This window comes from Hippopotamus amphibius, chromosome 10, assembly GCF_030028045.1.
Source record: "Hippopotamus amphibius kiboko isolate mHipAmp2 chromosome 10, mHipAmp2.hap2, whole genome shotgun sequence".
In the NCBI taxonomy this organism is placed as follows: Eukaryota; Metazoa; Chordata; class Mammalia; order Artiodactyla; family Hippopotamidae; genus Hippopotamus; species Hippopotamus amphibius.
The window spans coordinates 62,317,564-62,333,893 of record NC_080195.1 but is presented as its reverse complement, the minus strand read 5'-3'; the positions used below and the strand labels follow the sequence as shown (position 1 = coordinate 62,333,893).

Sequence of the window (16,330 nt, the reverse complement as noted above, 5' to 3'; positions counted from 1 at the left end):
CTGACACCAGAGATTAATTTTACCTTAGCTATTCTTGGATCTTTGCACTTCTATATAAATTTTTCAATCTGCTTGTCAGTTTATATAAAAAACTCACATGGAACTTAATATATAAATAGAATCTTATAGTGTATACTCTTACATCTGGCTTCTTTAGCTTAGCATTATGTGAGATTCATTCATATTTTCGCATGCAGCTGGATTTCACACATTCTCATTGCTTATGGTATTCCAATGTATAAATATACCACAGTTTATTTGCCCATTCCGCCATTGATGGCATTTAGGTTGTTTACAATTCTTGGCTATCGGTAAAGGTACTGCTATGTTTTGTACATGTCTTTTGGTGAACACGTATTCAATTCTTTGGGTAAATACTTAGGAGTGGAATTGCTGGGTCATAGTTGCATATGTCCAATGTTAGTAGATAATACCAGTTTTCATAAATGGTTGTACCCATTTTCAGCCCATGAGTAACTGTGACACTCTCTTTACATTTTTTACATTCTGATCAATGCTTGATATTATCCATATTTTTAACTTTAACCATCTGGTGGGTATGTACTGGTATTGCATTACCATTTAAATTTGCATTCCCCTGAAGATTAATAAAGTTGAGCAACCATTTCATATTTATTGACCACTTCAAGTTTTTTTTGTCCAGGTTATCTATCAGGTTCAGTGTTTTTTCTGACTTATAGGTACAAATTTTTACATGAGTTCTTTGTTCAATATATGTATTGTAGATACCTTTCCCTGCTCTGCGAGTTGCCTTTTCACTCTTATTAGTGGTCTTTTCATGAATGGAAGCTCTTAATTTTAATGTAGTCCAACTTATCAACTTTTTTTCCTACATAGTTCATGCTTTTTGTTTTCTGTTTAAGAAAATCTTTGTTTGGACTTCCCTTGTGGTGCAGTGGTTAAGAATCTGCCTGCCAATGCAGGGGACACTGGTTCGAGCCCTGCTCTGGGAAGATTCCACATGTCATGGAGCAAATAAGCCCGTGTGCCACGACTACTGAGCCTGTGTGCCGCAACTACTGAGCCCATGTGCCACAATGACTGAAGCCCAAGCACCTAGGGCCTGTGCTCCACAATAAGAGAAGCCACTGCAATGAGCAACCTGCACACCACAATGAAGAGTAGCCCCCGCTCGCAGCAACTAGAGAAAGCCCGAGTGCAGCAACGAAGACCCAAAGCAGTCAATAAATAAATAAATATATTAAAGAACAAAAAAAAAGAAAGAAAATCTTTGTTTATCCCAAGGCTGTGAAGATATTCTGATGGATGTTTCTTCTAAAAGTTCTTTATTTTACCTTCCACATTTAGAGCTACAATCTTTATGGAACTAATTTTTGCATCTAGTTTGAGGCAGCGATCAAAATTCAGCTTTTTCCCATATGGGTATTCAATTGACCCAGTGTTTCAGTGACCATACTTTTAAGACTGTACTGTTAGCAATCAAGAGACTACATTTTGTGGGTTTGTTTTGGACTGTACTCTGTTCCATTTGGCTTGCTGTCTATCTTTATGACAATACTTCACTATTTTAATTATTGGAGCTTTGTACTACATTTTGATATCTGGTATTATAAGCCCTCCAACTTTGTTCATTTTTTCGGGATAGTCATGGCTATTTTTGGACCCTTGCATAGCCATATGAAGTTTATAATCAGCTTCCCAATTTCCACATATACCAAAAACAAAACAAAAACAAAAAACCTAAAGCCTGCTCTAATTTTGATTGACCTAATATGGTAAACTCTTCCAATCTATGAACTTGGTGTATCTGTATTTATGTTTTTTCTCTCAATGTTTTGTAATTTCAGAGTAGGGGTCTTGTACAACTTTTGTTGGATTTATCCCCTAAGCATTTACATTTTTAATAATCAGTAAATAGTACCAGTTTTAAACTCCCATTTTCTATTTGTTTGTTTCTATTTTCTACATGTCTTTTGGTGAGCTTATGGACATGTCTCTCTTGGCTATATAGCCAGGAGTGGAATCTCTGTGTCATAGGGTATACTTGTGTTCAACAGGCACTGTGAAATGGTTTTCCAAAGGGATTATGCCAGTTTATGAAGATTCAAGGAGGGTTCCAAAGTACTGGTAACGTTCTGTTTCTTGCTCTAGATACTGGTTATATGGCTGTGTTCATTTTGTAAAGGTTCAGAGATCTACGCGCTTAGATTTTTCTGCATATTATAGTTTTTAAACATTTTAAAACAAAAAGCTATGTTTTCATATACCTTTGAAGAAGAATCAGGATCCTTTCCATTAAGAAGACCTAATACTTGATTAAGACATGAAGAAAAGTGTTCATACCTAGGTCAAAATGAAAATACACATCGAGTGATAATTATGAAATTGATACATTAAAAATGATTTATATATAAGAAATCATACTGTTCAGATGTAAAACTGGTTTTGAAACAGATAAATCAAGAGATGTATATTTTGGAGAATGACACAACCTTATTTATCTAAGACAAAGACTGAAACATACACACACACCCCTGTTATACTTTTACATTTCAAGTCAAGAAAGCAAAAAGAATGGGAAGAAAGCACATGAAAACATTTTGATTTCAGTCTATTGTGAGTAGAGTCCAAGTTTACTAAATCTAAAAAGGCAGTTTTATTTATTACAAATACATCTTGGTTTAAAAAAAAAGTCTAAAATTTGTCACAGAGCCATACCTGGTAAGATAATCAGCGATCTTAGGATTCTTAAGAAGATCCATCAGTAGATCAACTGAATACTTTCTAGTTAGTGTGCCATCACCATTTATGAGAATATTAAATATCAGTTGAAAAGTCTGATGAATGTTTCGAGCATGGAATAGCTTAAAGGCAAATCAGGAAAAGTATATTATACAAAAAAATTTAAGTTGACACCATCCTAAAACTCAACAAAGAGTCTCAATGACTTTTAAATTATCAGAGAATATAAACTTCAGAATTATTTTCATAAATTGCAAAAAAAATTTACCTTTTCCCCAACCTCTTCGTTTAATGTCAAACTGGATAATATCGAAAGTGCAAACACAACCACAGTTAAACTACTATGGGCCAGGAAACTTATAAGAGTTCGATAAAAAGATTTCACATTATTCTGAGAAAGAAAAAAATTTAAAAATAAATTAGAATAAAAAAATTATGGGTCTTACATTTTGTTTTGGAAAGTATATATTGCACAGAGTTGGTAAACTTTTACTAAACATTATTATCAACTTAAGAGATCATTCAAGGAGTTAGATGGTACTTGCACATATCGCTTACAGCAGTATAGACAGGTACAATCTTAGTGAAGAGCCATGTGTAGTTACGGGTTTATGAGCAAATGTTTACCTTTCTCAAACAGTTCCATGGCTCAAAATAACCTCCGCCAACAAAATAAGACCAGGTGAGAAAAATCCAGCACATGAACAAATGAGATATTATTTAATTTAAAACTAAAAAAGTGATACAGAATATTGCACAGCAAGGGAATTGTTCACAAAGCACCTTTAAAGAATCAATGAACTTTCCTGATTTAATATATTTGCAACAGTGGTTCAGTTAACTTCATATGAGGGCCTTCACTTATCACAAGTACTGGTAGTGATGCTAGGCACTTACTCAACAATCTTTCTGGGAGAGCTGTAATTGATTTTGTGGAAATACAAGACAGGTAAATGCAACTGCCAACAGCGTGTCCTTCTATCAGCACAAAATAATTTAGAATTTCTTGTATTATTCAATACAACAAATAATGGGATGCTATGGAGAAGGAAAACTTTTAGTATTTAACATTTCTATTAACTCTTAACTTGTCTTAATTGAACGTATATGAAGGCTGGAATACTTCAAGTAATTTATATGTCAGTCTGATTCTTTGTTAACTTCGATGGGTCAGCTGGATAATACATGAGAACTGTTAAATTTTTTTTAAAGAAAATGGTAAATAAAATCTTCTTTAAGCATAGAGCCCACCATAAAAAAAGAGAGAAACATTTTATAAACATCTTACCAAAGTCTTTATGTGCGTTTGAACAGAAAGATTGTGCCGACAAAGATTTGCCAATAATCCTAGACAAGGCATTGTCAACTCATCTTCAGAAGATTGGCTGTTGTTTTAAGAAAAATAATAAAAGATAAAAACATTAAGTTCTTTCCACGTTACTCAAAATTATATAGTCATTTACACATTAAAATTCCTTCCTTTTTATAAGCAAAAAGAAAAATCTGATTAAATGTGGAGACTGCCAAGCTTTGAATAGTACTGATCATTTATTTCATGTTTTGAAACTAAATGATCCTATTCAATTGCAGCATAGAAACACAGAAATAATTGTCAGAGTAGCCATATGCTATCTCATCAGTATATTCTTCTGTCAAGAAAATTATATATAAACATAATTTTCAGTTCCAATAAGTTTTTGTCTCAATTAATTCATTTCATAAATTTTTGTTATAAAAATTAAAGCTGCTTTACATCATTTGATCCTTGAAATCATCTAAGAAGAGTAAACAAGAATCAGTTTCAGTTTAAAAAGTTGGAAAAAAATTATTTAAGAAAAATTGAACTATTATACAGTTTTACTTAAACCAGTAGATTATTCGGTTACATGTTCGGTTGCATACTCACATATGATCAATCAGGAATGTAATTAATTCATCTATATTGGCACCAGAATGCAAAACTTTGATGTTATATGTTAACCTCTGAAGAAGCTGAATGCACTGAGGATAAGAAAATAGCAATGAATATAAACATATAAAAGCGTGTTTGTGTACTCACAAGAATGAACTCCTGTGTATATTCCGAGCAGGTAACCATTTTAGGAGGCACTGAGAGCAAGAACTTTTCCGTATCTTAAAAAGGTTTGATCTTCACATACAAGTAATGCGATCTTACTTAAACACACACAAGACCTTAGAGTTCATCTCCTGCAAGACCTTAGAGCTCATCTCCTGGATTTCTATACATTCTAACTCAAACAGAGCATCTTGTTATCAACCTGGCTCACTTAATCACCTTAAATTTATATGCAAGTTGAAACACATTCTATCAATTTTAAGATAGATATTTTTCATATTTTACCATCTTTAAAATTGCATGTCAATTTAACCTGCAATGTTTTTCTTTCTTACAACTGAAAGCATTTTAGGTTCAAAAAAATACTATGGGTATAAGAGCTCTGAGTCTATGCTAAATAATACCAAATCTATAGCTTCAATTTTTGTAGAATGTTTCCTCAACAGATTGAGACTAGATGCCAACTCAAATTACAATTTTAATATGAACAGCTTAGATCTCAAAATGCTAACATCTGTTTATAAGTCTGTCAAAATCGTTATAATATGGATTTTTCTCCAATTATAGTGCTAGATGTGGATAAAATTCTCTTCTCTGTAAGTCAGCAGTTTATAATAGATACTATCAATTTTGATCTGAAAATAAGGTAGGAAGAATGAGCATAAAGTAGAAAGTTCTGTGTGGGTGTGCATACCTGCAAAAACACTGAATCACTGTGGCAAGTACTGCTCCGACAAACTACTCCTGCCAGCACACTATTCAGGTTGTATGTATTCTGAAGACAGTCTCTGGTTTCACTGTCTACAGCTGTAAGTTAAAATAAAATGAAACAAAATAGATCATTTTTATACACGGTCTCCATGGATGAAAGATAAATAATTTAAAATTTATTTTATATTAAATTTACCATTATATAAAAATATCAAACATGATATGGCTATTTTGTTTACAAATACCTTCCAATTCAGAAGTTTAACCCAGGTGGACAACACAGATATAGAACATTTTCATCATCTAACTGGACATGCTGCTCTATGTTACCACTCTGTATCACTGGGTTTTTTGTTTTTTATTAAATAAGCACATATTAAATTTTATAATTACACAGAAAAATATCTCCCCTCCATCCCCAAAGACAAATCAAGAAAAAAAGTAACCAATGAATGAAAATTTAAAAACTACAGATAAGGTACAGAAAAACAGAAAAAGTAACACTTGCATTTTTAGCCTTAGCTCTAAGTTCAGTGTAGTCTATCAAAAAAGGATTATGTTTTGATCACTAGCCATGACTTTCCAGAGTGCTGTAGTTCATACTGACATTATGTGAATTGCATTTCTTTTTTTAAATTCAAAAGTAGGCTCGCATTTCCCAAGGTACATTCTTTTCCATAGACCACTGAACCCTTGACATGCTTCAGATTCTTTGCTCCAATAATTTTAAGAAAGGATGCATATAATTTTTCCTTTTCAAGAGATCCACAATACAAAATAGTTCTGAGAGGTCCTGCAATGAAGAAATCTTTTGAATGTGAATCATTCTCCAAAAGATTCTGTAACTAAATCTGCCCTTTTAAAAAACACTAAATTCATACATCTTCTAAAAAATAAAAAAAAGAAACTAAATACATTACCTAGCTGAGATAGCAAACTGATGATACTTAAAATCAGTGGAGCACTTATGTTTGGGTCTTCAAGTAGCTCAACAAGGCAACCTAAGCATTCACTTGGTAGTATTTGATTTGATGTAAACAATCGCGTGAGCTTCTGTCCAGAAATTACCTAGAAAACAGTCATTAAAATGTGTTAGTTAAGAACTGGCAATTTTCACTTCTTCTCCATTTCAAATAAAAACCCAGTTCTTCCAAAGTGCCATTGCCACACGCTTTTCCAATTTAGAAAATTCATACATGCTGTTCCCTATGCATGGAAGATCACCTACCCTTTCACTCACTAACTAATGTAATCATTCCAGTCTCAGTTTTGTTTTCTCCACTGAGCTTTCTCTAATCCTCTTCCACTAACTAGGTTAGGTTTGCCTGTTATACTATCCTATAGTACATTACACCTTTATTTGATGTCAGCAAGCTTTTGCCAATTTTGCAATATCTATCCTCCCCACTACACTGATCACTCCATGAAGGCAAAGACTACAAATCAACCTTCTACTACCAGTATACTTACTGAATAAATGAATTCCATACATTCATTCCACCTTCTTTGAGAGAGGCAAGTAGAAAGTGGAAAGCAGCTAAATCCAAAGGCTCATCCATGGGATTAACTATGTGATTATTCCTTTTAAGGAATAACAACTTAAGCCCAGAAGTTAGAGATCACAAAGAAGGAAGTTAGAAAAAATTTTTAAGTAGGCTGGTCAGGAATTTAAAAATTGTGTTTGTTATTCCACTTTTTACTTCTCTCGTAACACTATAAATGTACCCCCTACTCATACCACCTCCCGAAAAGGTAAGCTGGGATTGAAGGGTGGAAACAGTTGTCAGACAGCCACTTATTTTCAAAATGCTTTATGAATATTATTTATTATTAAGCAAATCTTTTCTATAAAGATAAAAAACAATCATTAACTTCAGAATTAGATTAAATCTGTTGTAAACGTTTTTATTCTTAAAAGACTTTTAAAAAAGACTATAATCAGAAGGTTTTAGCAACCCTCTTTCTTTTCTATATCCCTTTTATTCCCTCACCCAGATGTCAGTTTTTTTTTGTAAATCTTTGCTGATAAGAGATCTTCAGAATATCTTTTCCCACAGAGCACATATTTTAACATTAAAGTAAAAGTCTATCGGACTGAAAAAACAGGTCCAAAGGTGAAATTTGATACTGATAATACACATTTTGAGGTAAGGAATCTTCTGAGCATTGCCCCTTTGCCTGCTTATACAGCTAGCCCACTGAAACATTAAGACATTTCTGCTTTAGATACAATTTCCCTCAGGACTGGACCTGTATTTCAACAACATAAGTATTCTAAGATATAATAATTATTTATTATAAGGTAAAATTTAAAAAATCACTTTATATAATTTCCTCTTTACTCATACATGTTGAATGTTTTAATGCAAATAGAACTATTTCAGTAATAACTAATATTCTAACACTTACTCTGGCCTAGCTATTGTTCTAGGCACATTATGTATGTTAATTCCTTTTATCTTCATAATAAACCTGTACTGTTTTACAGATGAGTAAACTGAGGCACACATAATAGACAGAGGTACAACTGGGATTCATTGTTCCTGAATCCATGTTCCATAATCATTACGTAAGATTAGTGCTATGAAACACCATCAAGATTGAGACCAGCTCAGCTCTGCCAATCATTAAAAAAAAATCCAAACCTAAGGTTCTGCAAAAAGAAAGACATTGCAGCAGAAGTGCAGCAGGATAGCAGTGATCTTTCACATGATAACCATCTCCCTTTGTGTCCTCAGATGTTGCTCTCATGAGGTGTGCACAAAGACAGTCACCATTAATACCATCAACCAAAAGTTAAAATTTAAAAATCTGAGAACACCAAAGAGTGGTGTGGATAAGTGACAGCAAACTTCACATACTGCTGGTGGGAGGATACATGAGTATAACTTCTGGAAAACACTTTGGTAGTTTCAACTAAAACTGAACATAAACTTAAGACCTAACAATTGCACTACTGACACATGGGCCACATGAATAAATTTCACAGATTATATTGAGAGGAAGAAGCCAGACACAAAAGTACATATGAATCCACTTATCTGAACTTAAGGGATAGCTGAAAAACTTACAGGGTGTTGTAAATGTTCTGTCTCAGGTGACGGGGCGGGGGTGGGTAGCTACATGAGTGTACATTTCTGTTTAAAAAAAAAACTATCAAGCTTTTCACTTAAGACTAATGCACTTTATGCAATGTATGTATGTTATCTCTCAATTAAATGGTAGAAGAATAATTGGTAAACCTCTTGAAAACTCTGAGAACACAGTACCAAGAAGCCAATCTCCAAGCCTGAAATTTCTTTGAAGTCTCTTTCAATTCATGATAACACCCTGTTCAGATTCAGAACACATCTGTTTATTCTCAAAGAGAGGTAATATTTCAGATTAGAATCTAAAATTAACTCCAAATTCTTAAATAAAACTGACAGCTCTGTTTATTCTGTGGCTTCTGGAGTCTACCAGTGCACTGTTCTATCCTAATTGAGAAGCAAAGCCTTAGCATTTAACAGCTAACACCTTCATGGTTAGATCTGCATGGTTAGGGATTTGTTGACGTAATGAGAAAAGAAAAGTGTTCTTAGGAGATAAGCTCCTGAAGTACTGTAGTGAGTATAGTAAGAAGAGGAGCACCAGTGAAGCTTGAGAAAACAGTTAGTGCACTCCAGTTAACAACAAAGGCTGATGTGGCTGTACCAGCCACAATAGTCTTCTCTGTATGTAGTATTTTGCAAATGTTTGGTAAAATAGCCTTTTATCATAGGGTTAGTAAAACAAGTAATATATATTAAAAATTATGTTCAATTTTATGTTAACAGAAGCTGAGGCAGAGAGAATTAAAATAAGCTTTGAGCTTAACTGCTTTTTTTTTAAGCTTTTTTTTAAAAAAGCTTTTATTAAACTGAGGTCAATATTAGTTGGAATTCTATGAATGCATAACAAATGACAGCAGGAGTTTAAGAGCCTATAAACAAACAGGATCACAGAAAGCTGTGATTATAACGTTTGGCACAAGATAAGTACACTCTAGATGCAAATCACTGGGAACTAACAGCAAAAGTAACAACAATTCAGCATTTTAAGGCTGAAAAACTGTGAGCAATAAATTTTGGTAAAGAAAAAAAGGTTATGATTACTAGTAAGGGAGATTGTTTCCTAGTCCAGACAAAGTTGAAATAATAATTTTCAAGCCTGAGTTCAACATGAGTTCAGGACTTCCTAGGTGGCGCAGTGGTTAAGAGTCCGCCTGCCAATGCAAGGGACACGGGTTTGATCCCTACTCCAGGAAGATCCCACATGCCGCGGAGCAACTAAGCCTGTGCGCCACGAAAAAAACAAACAAACAAACATGAGTTCAAATAAAATCAGTAAGCAACAGGTTCAGACTGTAAGCTGCCTAAGGGACAGGGGTAAATCAAGTTTTAATCATTACTCCCCATCACCTCGACCTCCGAGAATTGCTGTACAGTCTGAGAAGGCTCTGTTACAATGGAAAAACCAAAATAAGAAGCAAAGGAAAAGATACGGCTCCAAGCTCTCTCCTCTACCAACTCCCAATACAACCTAAATCCCCCAACCTTTTGTCTCACCCTCCCTCCTTCTGAGGCTTTTAGCAGATACTCGTTCCTCGCCGCAGTCAGCAGTACGCGGAGGGGCTTGGGGCGGGATAGAGGACGGTGGGAATTCAAAGCTGCCAATCATGAGCCTTCTTTACAAATTAAGAAAAAGGCCGCGGAGGGAGCGGGGAGCTGTCCTTTGATTTCTAGGCTGGGACCACTGCATTCCGGCCACCAAGTGAACTAAGGCTACGGGGAAGCCCATCTTGTCCGCCACCCAGAAGCGCCTCACCTCCAAGTGCCGCAAAAGCTGGGTGGCGTTCGCTTCCGACTTAACGGCTTTATACTGACTGATAGTCAGGAGCAAGGACTTCAAGCAGGCGGTGTTGTCCATCGGGACCCGCCACAGTCCCGCACGGGGGTCTACCACCAGCGTGCCAGCTCGGGCCTCTAGCTTTCACCGCGCTTCTTTTGACTTTCGGCCCCACCCACTCGCTCCCACAAGGTTCCGTTTCCGGTTGAGCTCCGGAAGTTCCTCGGCAACCTGGTGACGGCACTCTAAGAAGGGAAGGGAGGGGAGGGGCGTGGTGTGGAGAGAGGGTGAGGTGGGGGTCGAGGCGCTTTGCGAGTTGGTGAGGAGGGTTGGAAGTCGTCCTTTCAGACCCCCTGGTGCGAGAAGCCGCGAGGTTTCAGTTCGAGATCCCGAGGAGACATCTCGCGAGAAGTGCAGTTGCGGCTCCACCTGCGAAGGGGCGGTTGGGCGCCAGGGGGTCTCTGTTTGTCTGTGGGCTCTGTTTGCGTTTGATTCCTCGGCCTTCACGCTGGATGGCCAGTTTTTCCGTTGTGCCGCATCCTCTACCTGAGAAATGGTCGCTTGCCCCTAGTCTAGACACGGTGAGGAGCTCTGAGGAGGAGAATCTTGGGTTCTAGGTTTTGAGGCAGCCTGGGAGGGGCCTCTTTTTAAAACCGCTCATTTGCCCACCCCTTCTACCCAGGAATGTTTGTTTCTCAGAGTAAACGTGTGGCCATTCGGATTCGGTGGCAAGTTAGTCATTCCCTTATGAGAATGGTTGTCAAACTTATCTGAGAAAGCTGGGCCAGGTGACTCCTGGGCCGGGTGTTGCTCCGGAGGGTGTTCTGATTAGCATCAGTTTTTGTAAGTGAAGGTGTCTGTTTTTATCTGCCATGATTGATTGTTTTGTAAATCTTGGTGTCTGAGGAATTGGCACTGTTTCCGGTGTTTGGTCAGAGATAATATGCATGTGTATGTGATGAAATGAGTCAGGCTGGTTCTGGAGCTTTTTGCTTAATGTGTACTAATGTTGAATGAAGCTTTAAAAGCCAGTTTGGAGAAAATTTTAGGAATAGGGTACACGTCCTTTTAATTAAACCATTTGTCAGAAATCATGTTCTGCCAATTCAAAGAAAGTCTACGTCACTACATTTTTAAAGACAGGAATTATTTTTATGTTCAAAAATTTTTAATTAAATTGAAAGTTTAAGATAATGAGGCGTAAATTATTGGGTAATTAATGTATTTATACATTCATTCATTCTATAAACGATTATTGAGTGTATAAAATGGGCTAAACCTGCCAGTCAGGGAACCTTGCATTCACCACACAAGTTAAAGGCACCGTCGAGTTGTAGTGAAGATGAAACCAGACTGTCTGCTTACAAATCCTAGCTCTGCCTTTTACAGTGTGACTATAGGCAAATTTTCACTGCTTCAGTCTCTTCATAAAGTAAAATTTGACTAACAGTAATATCTGTTCCATAAGGTTGCTCATTCAGTAATTAATTGGAGCCTAGAATGTGCGGGGCACTGGTCTAGGCACTAGATTCCAGGGATAAAGTAAAAAATCCTGTTGTCATAAAACAAAAATCCTACCATTACATTCTGATAGGAGAAAGAAAAACAAGCAGCACAAGAGGGAAAGCGAGATGGAGGAAAAAATAGAGAATTATTCCTCTAGAGTAAAGGTTAAAAAGAAAGGAAATGGGAGGTCAGGATAGAGAAAGCAACATTTGAGGAAATATCAGCACTTCAGGGAGTTGGAAAAGAGACCTATGATCTCTAAGGGGAAAGATTTCTAGATAGAATAGCAAGGGCGAAGGCCTTGAAATGGGAGCCTGACCCTGTGTGGAAGGAACAGCAAGGACGGGGCTATGGCTGAAGTAGAGAGCAAGGGTGAGAGTGGTAGAGATGAAGTCATGTCAGGTTATTATAAAATGAGGTAATCAACAAGAAATTTGGAACAGTTTTGCCTGGCATAGTTATGTTCTCAGCAAGTTTTAGTTACATCTTAGTTCCTTGGCAAATACAGTGATAACAGTTTTGCTGTGTCAGATTTTTCACAAATACATCATGATTATCCCCATTTTGACTCCAGGGAAAGGGTCAAAGCTGTGTTTGCTCTAAGTGCCATCTTTCTTTGAAATCTTGCATTTTAACTTCAGCCGTCACACAAATTTTGTATCTCTTCATTTTAATGTAAACTAATGTCTTTCTCAAAAAATTTTCACCAAAACTTGTTGTAAATGTACCACTGTGGTAGCTGTGAGAAGGTGTGACATTTTTCCTCAAAGATACTTGCATATCCTAGTATGAGAAACAGAGCCATATTTTAAGACCCCAGAAAAGGGGAAAGGAGGGGAGGAGGAGGAAATGAAGCTGGGTCCAGATGACTGAAGGCTTTATTAGCCTTGAGTTTGGTTTCCATCCTGAATCAGTGGTGATCTCTGATTTTAAACTGGGGCCTGATCTAGTTAGGTTTGTGTTTTAGATTGATTACTCTGTAGCTGGACAGGCTGTGATTTTGAGGAGGCTAAGACCAGAAGTAGGGAGAATATTTAATTTACTAGAATCTTTCCAAAGGATAGCCAAGATAATTGAAAAAAGGCGACGAATTTAAGAAGTATATATGAGGTAAAATAGGTAGGACTTAGTGAATAATTTCAAATGTGAAGAGTAAGGAGAGGGATGAAACTAGAAGGGATTCCAAGTTTCTAGTTTGAGTGATAGAGAAGATACAGAAACTGCTGAGGTAGTCAGTGTTTAAGTATTAAGGTTGTATTTTATGTTCAGTGAAATTTTATGTAGCTTATCGTATATAGTCTTGTACCATTCTCATTAAATTTATTCCTGGGTATTATATAATTTTTGTTACTATGAGTGGGTTCTTTTTTTCTCCTATAAATTTTTAATTTGTTATTGCTACTGTTAAAAGAGAAACTGATTTTTGGTATATCTTTTATCCAGCCTACTGACTAAAATTCCTTATTTGCTTCCTCTCAGATTTTCTAGCTATATATCATCTGCAAATAATAATTTCATCCCTTCCAATATTTGTTGTCTTACTTTATTTCATTAGTGTAATCTCTAAAATATGGAATAATCATAATGACATTGAACATCATAGTCTTAATTGAATGGGAATGACCAGTATTTTAACACTTAGTATAGTTTGTGCTATTGGCATGAGATAAATATTCTTTAAAACATTTAGGCAATTGCCCTTTATACCACTTTTATTTAAAGATTTGCCAAAAAGTCTCTTAAAAAAGTTATGAAATATTTATATATCTTATTTTTCCCTTTAAAATGATAATTTAATGGAGTACATTGCTTTTATTCTTGGGATAATAATAACTAACATATATTAAGCATTTGCCAGATGCCAAGCACTGTTCTAAGAGCTTAACTATTTAATCTTTATAATGTCATGCTTTAGATACTATTCTGATCTTCATTTTACAGATGGAAAAAACTGAGAGAGGGGTGAAATAATTTGTCCAAGTAGTAATACCAAACCTTGTATTTGCTATGCTGCAGATATTTTATTCAGGATTTTATGTATGGGGGAATTTAAAATAATTTTTCTTCTCTCTTTTGGGATTTGGATTGTATATTACTTTTGAAAAATGAATTGGAAATTTTCCATCTTTTCTGTGCTATAGAATAATGAGAATCACATAGGAATCATCTGATCCTGGTAGATTGTGTACAGCTGGCGTATAAAATCAAGATTGGTAGTTTATTTAGTGGTAGGTCTTTAGAAAATATTTGAATTTGTAATATGGTTATTGATCGGATCATTTTTCCTACCTTTTCTTGAGTTCGCTTTGGAAATAAAAATTTTTAGCATGCCAACTATTTCTTTAAATTTGAAAATTTATTGATGTAAAGTTGCATCAGTGTTCAATAATTCTCTTAATCTCTCCTTTGTAGATTTAAATTTCCATTTTCATTATAATATTATCTTTCTTAGTTGGCCTTTCCAGGAGTTTGTCTACTTTATTCAGCTTTTTAAGAACCAACTTTGATTTTATTAATTTTTTTTCTTTAGAATCACTAATTTTACTTTTATCTTTAAAAATTCCATCCATATACATGTTTTTCTTTTATTTTTTTTATAATTCTTTAAAAGTGAAGGCTTAGTATATTTCCACACTGTATTTTTTATTAAAGATTATTCATGTCAGAAAAATTTAAAAAGACAGTAGCTAAAGTGAGCATCTGCATTGTAGCTTAAAGTGTTTATTTTAATCAGTCTGGTAAATATTTTTTAATGCTAATATTCATTTATCAAATATTTACTGAATGCTAGTTATTTTTCAAAGAGCTTAGCGTCTATTAGAGAAGTAGACAAACAAGAATAAGTACTTTTCAAGAGAAATAGAATGCTGTAGGAACACATGATATTTTTTAAAGGCAAAATATTAAGTATCCAATTCCTTCATCAAGGAATGGAAATCCCTCTTTTTTGTAGATTTTTATTGCTGTCCTTTGTATTTGATGTAGGTATTTTTTCCTAATTTATAGTTCAGGAAACACATTTAAGGGAGTTAAAACTTGTTTAGGAGCTTGCAGCTCAAGGGCTGAGAAACCCCTTTATTTCTGGAAAAACTTAGAAAGAGCATATCTTCAATGTTGAATAGTAAAATGTAAAATTTTAACGTCTCATGACCAGGGTTTAAGTCATGTTAGATGAATCATAATGACGATATGAACTATATTTTTGACAAAAGTGCAGAGTTTGTAGAATACTGAATATTGTAATATGGGAATTATATCAGATGTGTGAACACAGGGCTAATTGTTAATTCATTTACCCACCATATATTTAATGCATGCTTGTGGGAGGTATGTTTCTATGTTCTGGGGATATAGCAGTGAAGCAAATAGACAAAAAATGTCTACCCAAGTAGAGCTTTTATTTTAATGGGAGATATAGCAAAAAAAACAAAAACGAAAAAACGAGAGAGAGAAAAGTAAAATATATGAATGTTACTAATAAGTGCTATATAGGAAAAGACAGGAAAGGGGGATAGGAAAAATCAGAGTCAGGATGGAGAATTGCAATTTTAGTTAGGGTGGAGTATCGATCAGTATTTGTTACATAACAAATCACCTCAAAATTCAGTGGTTAAAACCATGAACATTTATTTCTTGGTCTGTGGGTTGACTGCAGTTAGTCTGATCAAGGTGTGACTTGGCGGGGTGGCTCTGCTTCAGCTGTTTTGTGGGGAAGGGGAGATATCTTGAGCTCAATTTCAGTTATGATGAGGTGTCTACTAGACATCTGGGAGCTGTCGAGGGGGCTACTGAATATATTATTTGTAGTTAAGGGAGAGATCAAGGCTGGAGATAAAAATTTAAAGCCTGGAGACTAAATGACATAGGGTGAGTAGGATAGAGAAGACTGAACTCCAAAGTACTTAAGTATTTAGAGGTTGGAGAGCTGTGGAAGAACCAACAAAAAACACTGAGAGGTAGCTTCCAGAGGACAAGGGACCTATCTTGATCCCATTGTTGTCTCTAGGGATCCATCTTAGCTGTAGCATCTGGGCTGCTTTTGACTTCTAAAGGAAGACTCTAGATCGACAGAGAAGGAAGTCTTAATCTACATACAGGTTCCCTCTTTATTTCTGCCTTCAGAGGCTTGAAAGTATGCAGGAGGATCAGTGGCTTCATTTTTTTTAAAATTTATTTATTTATTTAAATTTATTTATTTATTTATTTTATTGGCTGTGTTGGGTCTTTTTCACTGTGCACGAGTTTTCTTTTAGTTGCGGTGAGTGGGGGCTACTCTTTGTTGTGGTGTGCGGGCTCCTCATTGCCGTGGCTTCTCTTGTTGCGGAGCATGGGCTCTAGGTGTGTGGGCTTCAGTAGTTGCAGCACATGGGCTCAATAGTTGTGGCTCACGGGCTCTAAAGCGCAGGCTCAATAGTTGTGGCGCATGGGCTTAGTTGCTCTGTGGCA

General features: G+C 35.6%; 2 protein-coding genes across 8 annotated transcripts in view; one reads left to right on the top strand and one right to left on the bottom strand.

Moving 5' to 3' along the window:
• Window positions 1-10,565, bottom strand: part of CIP2A (cellular inhibitor of PP2A) — a 30,211-nt gene extending 19,646 nt beyond the window's left edge. The window contains exons 1-8 of the mRNA XM_057696733.1: window positions 10,358-10,565; window positions 6,433-6,580; window positions 5,496-5,608; window positions 4,631-4,725; window positions 4,013-4,109; window positions 2,993-3,115; window positions 2,701-2,846; window positions 2,250-2,325 (exon numbers count right to left, since the gene is read on the bottom strand). Of these exons, the coding sequence (XP_057552716.1) occupies window positions 2,250-2,325; window positions 2,701-2,846; window positions 2,993-3,115; window positions 4,013-4,109; window positions 4,631-4,725; window positions 5,496-5,608; window positions 6,433-6,580; window positions 10,358-10,459 (900 nt within the window). The 5' untranslated portion in view covers window positions 10,460-10,565. The remainder of the gene's footprint in view (window positions 1-2,249; window positions 2,326-2,700; window positions 2,847-2,992; window positions 3,116-4,012; window positions 4,110-4,630; window positions 4,726-5,495; window positions 5,609-6,432; window positions 6,581-10,357) is intronic.
• A 100-nt stretch (window positions 10,566-10,665) lies between these two features.
• The window catches only part of DZIP3 (DAZ interacting zinc finger protein 3), a 103,871-nt gene continuing 98,206 nt past the window's right edge, over window positions 10,666-16,330 (top strand). For 6 of the 7 annotated variants that reach the window (XR_009047685.1, XM_057696730.1, XM_057696731.1 and 3 more), the window contains exon 1: window positions 10,666-10,959. The gene's annotated coding sequence lies outside the window, so the exon portion shown is untranslated. The other variant, XM_057696729.1, reaches the window with a different exon arrangement.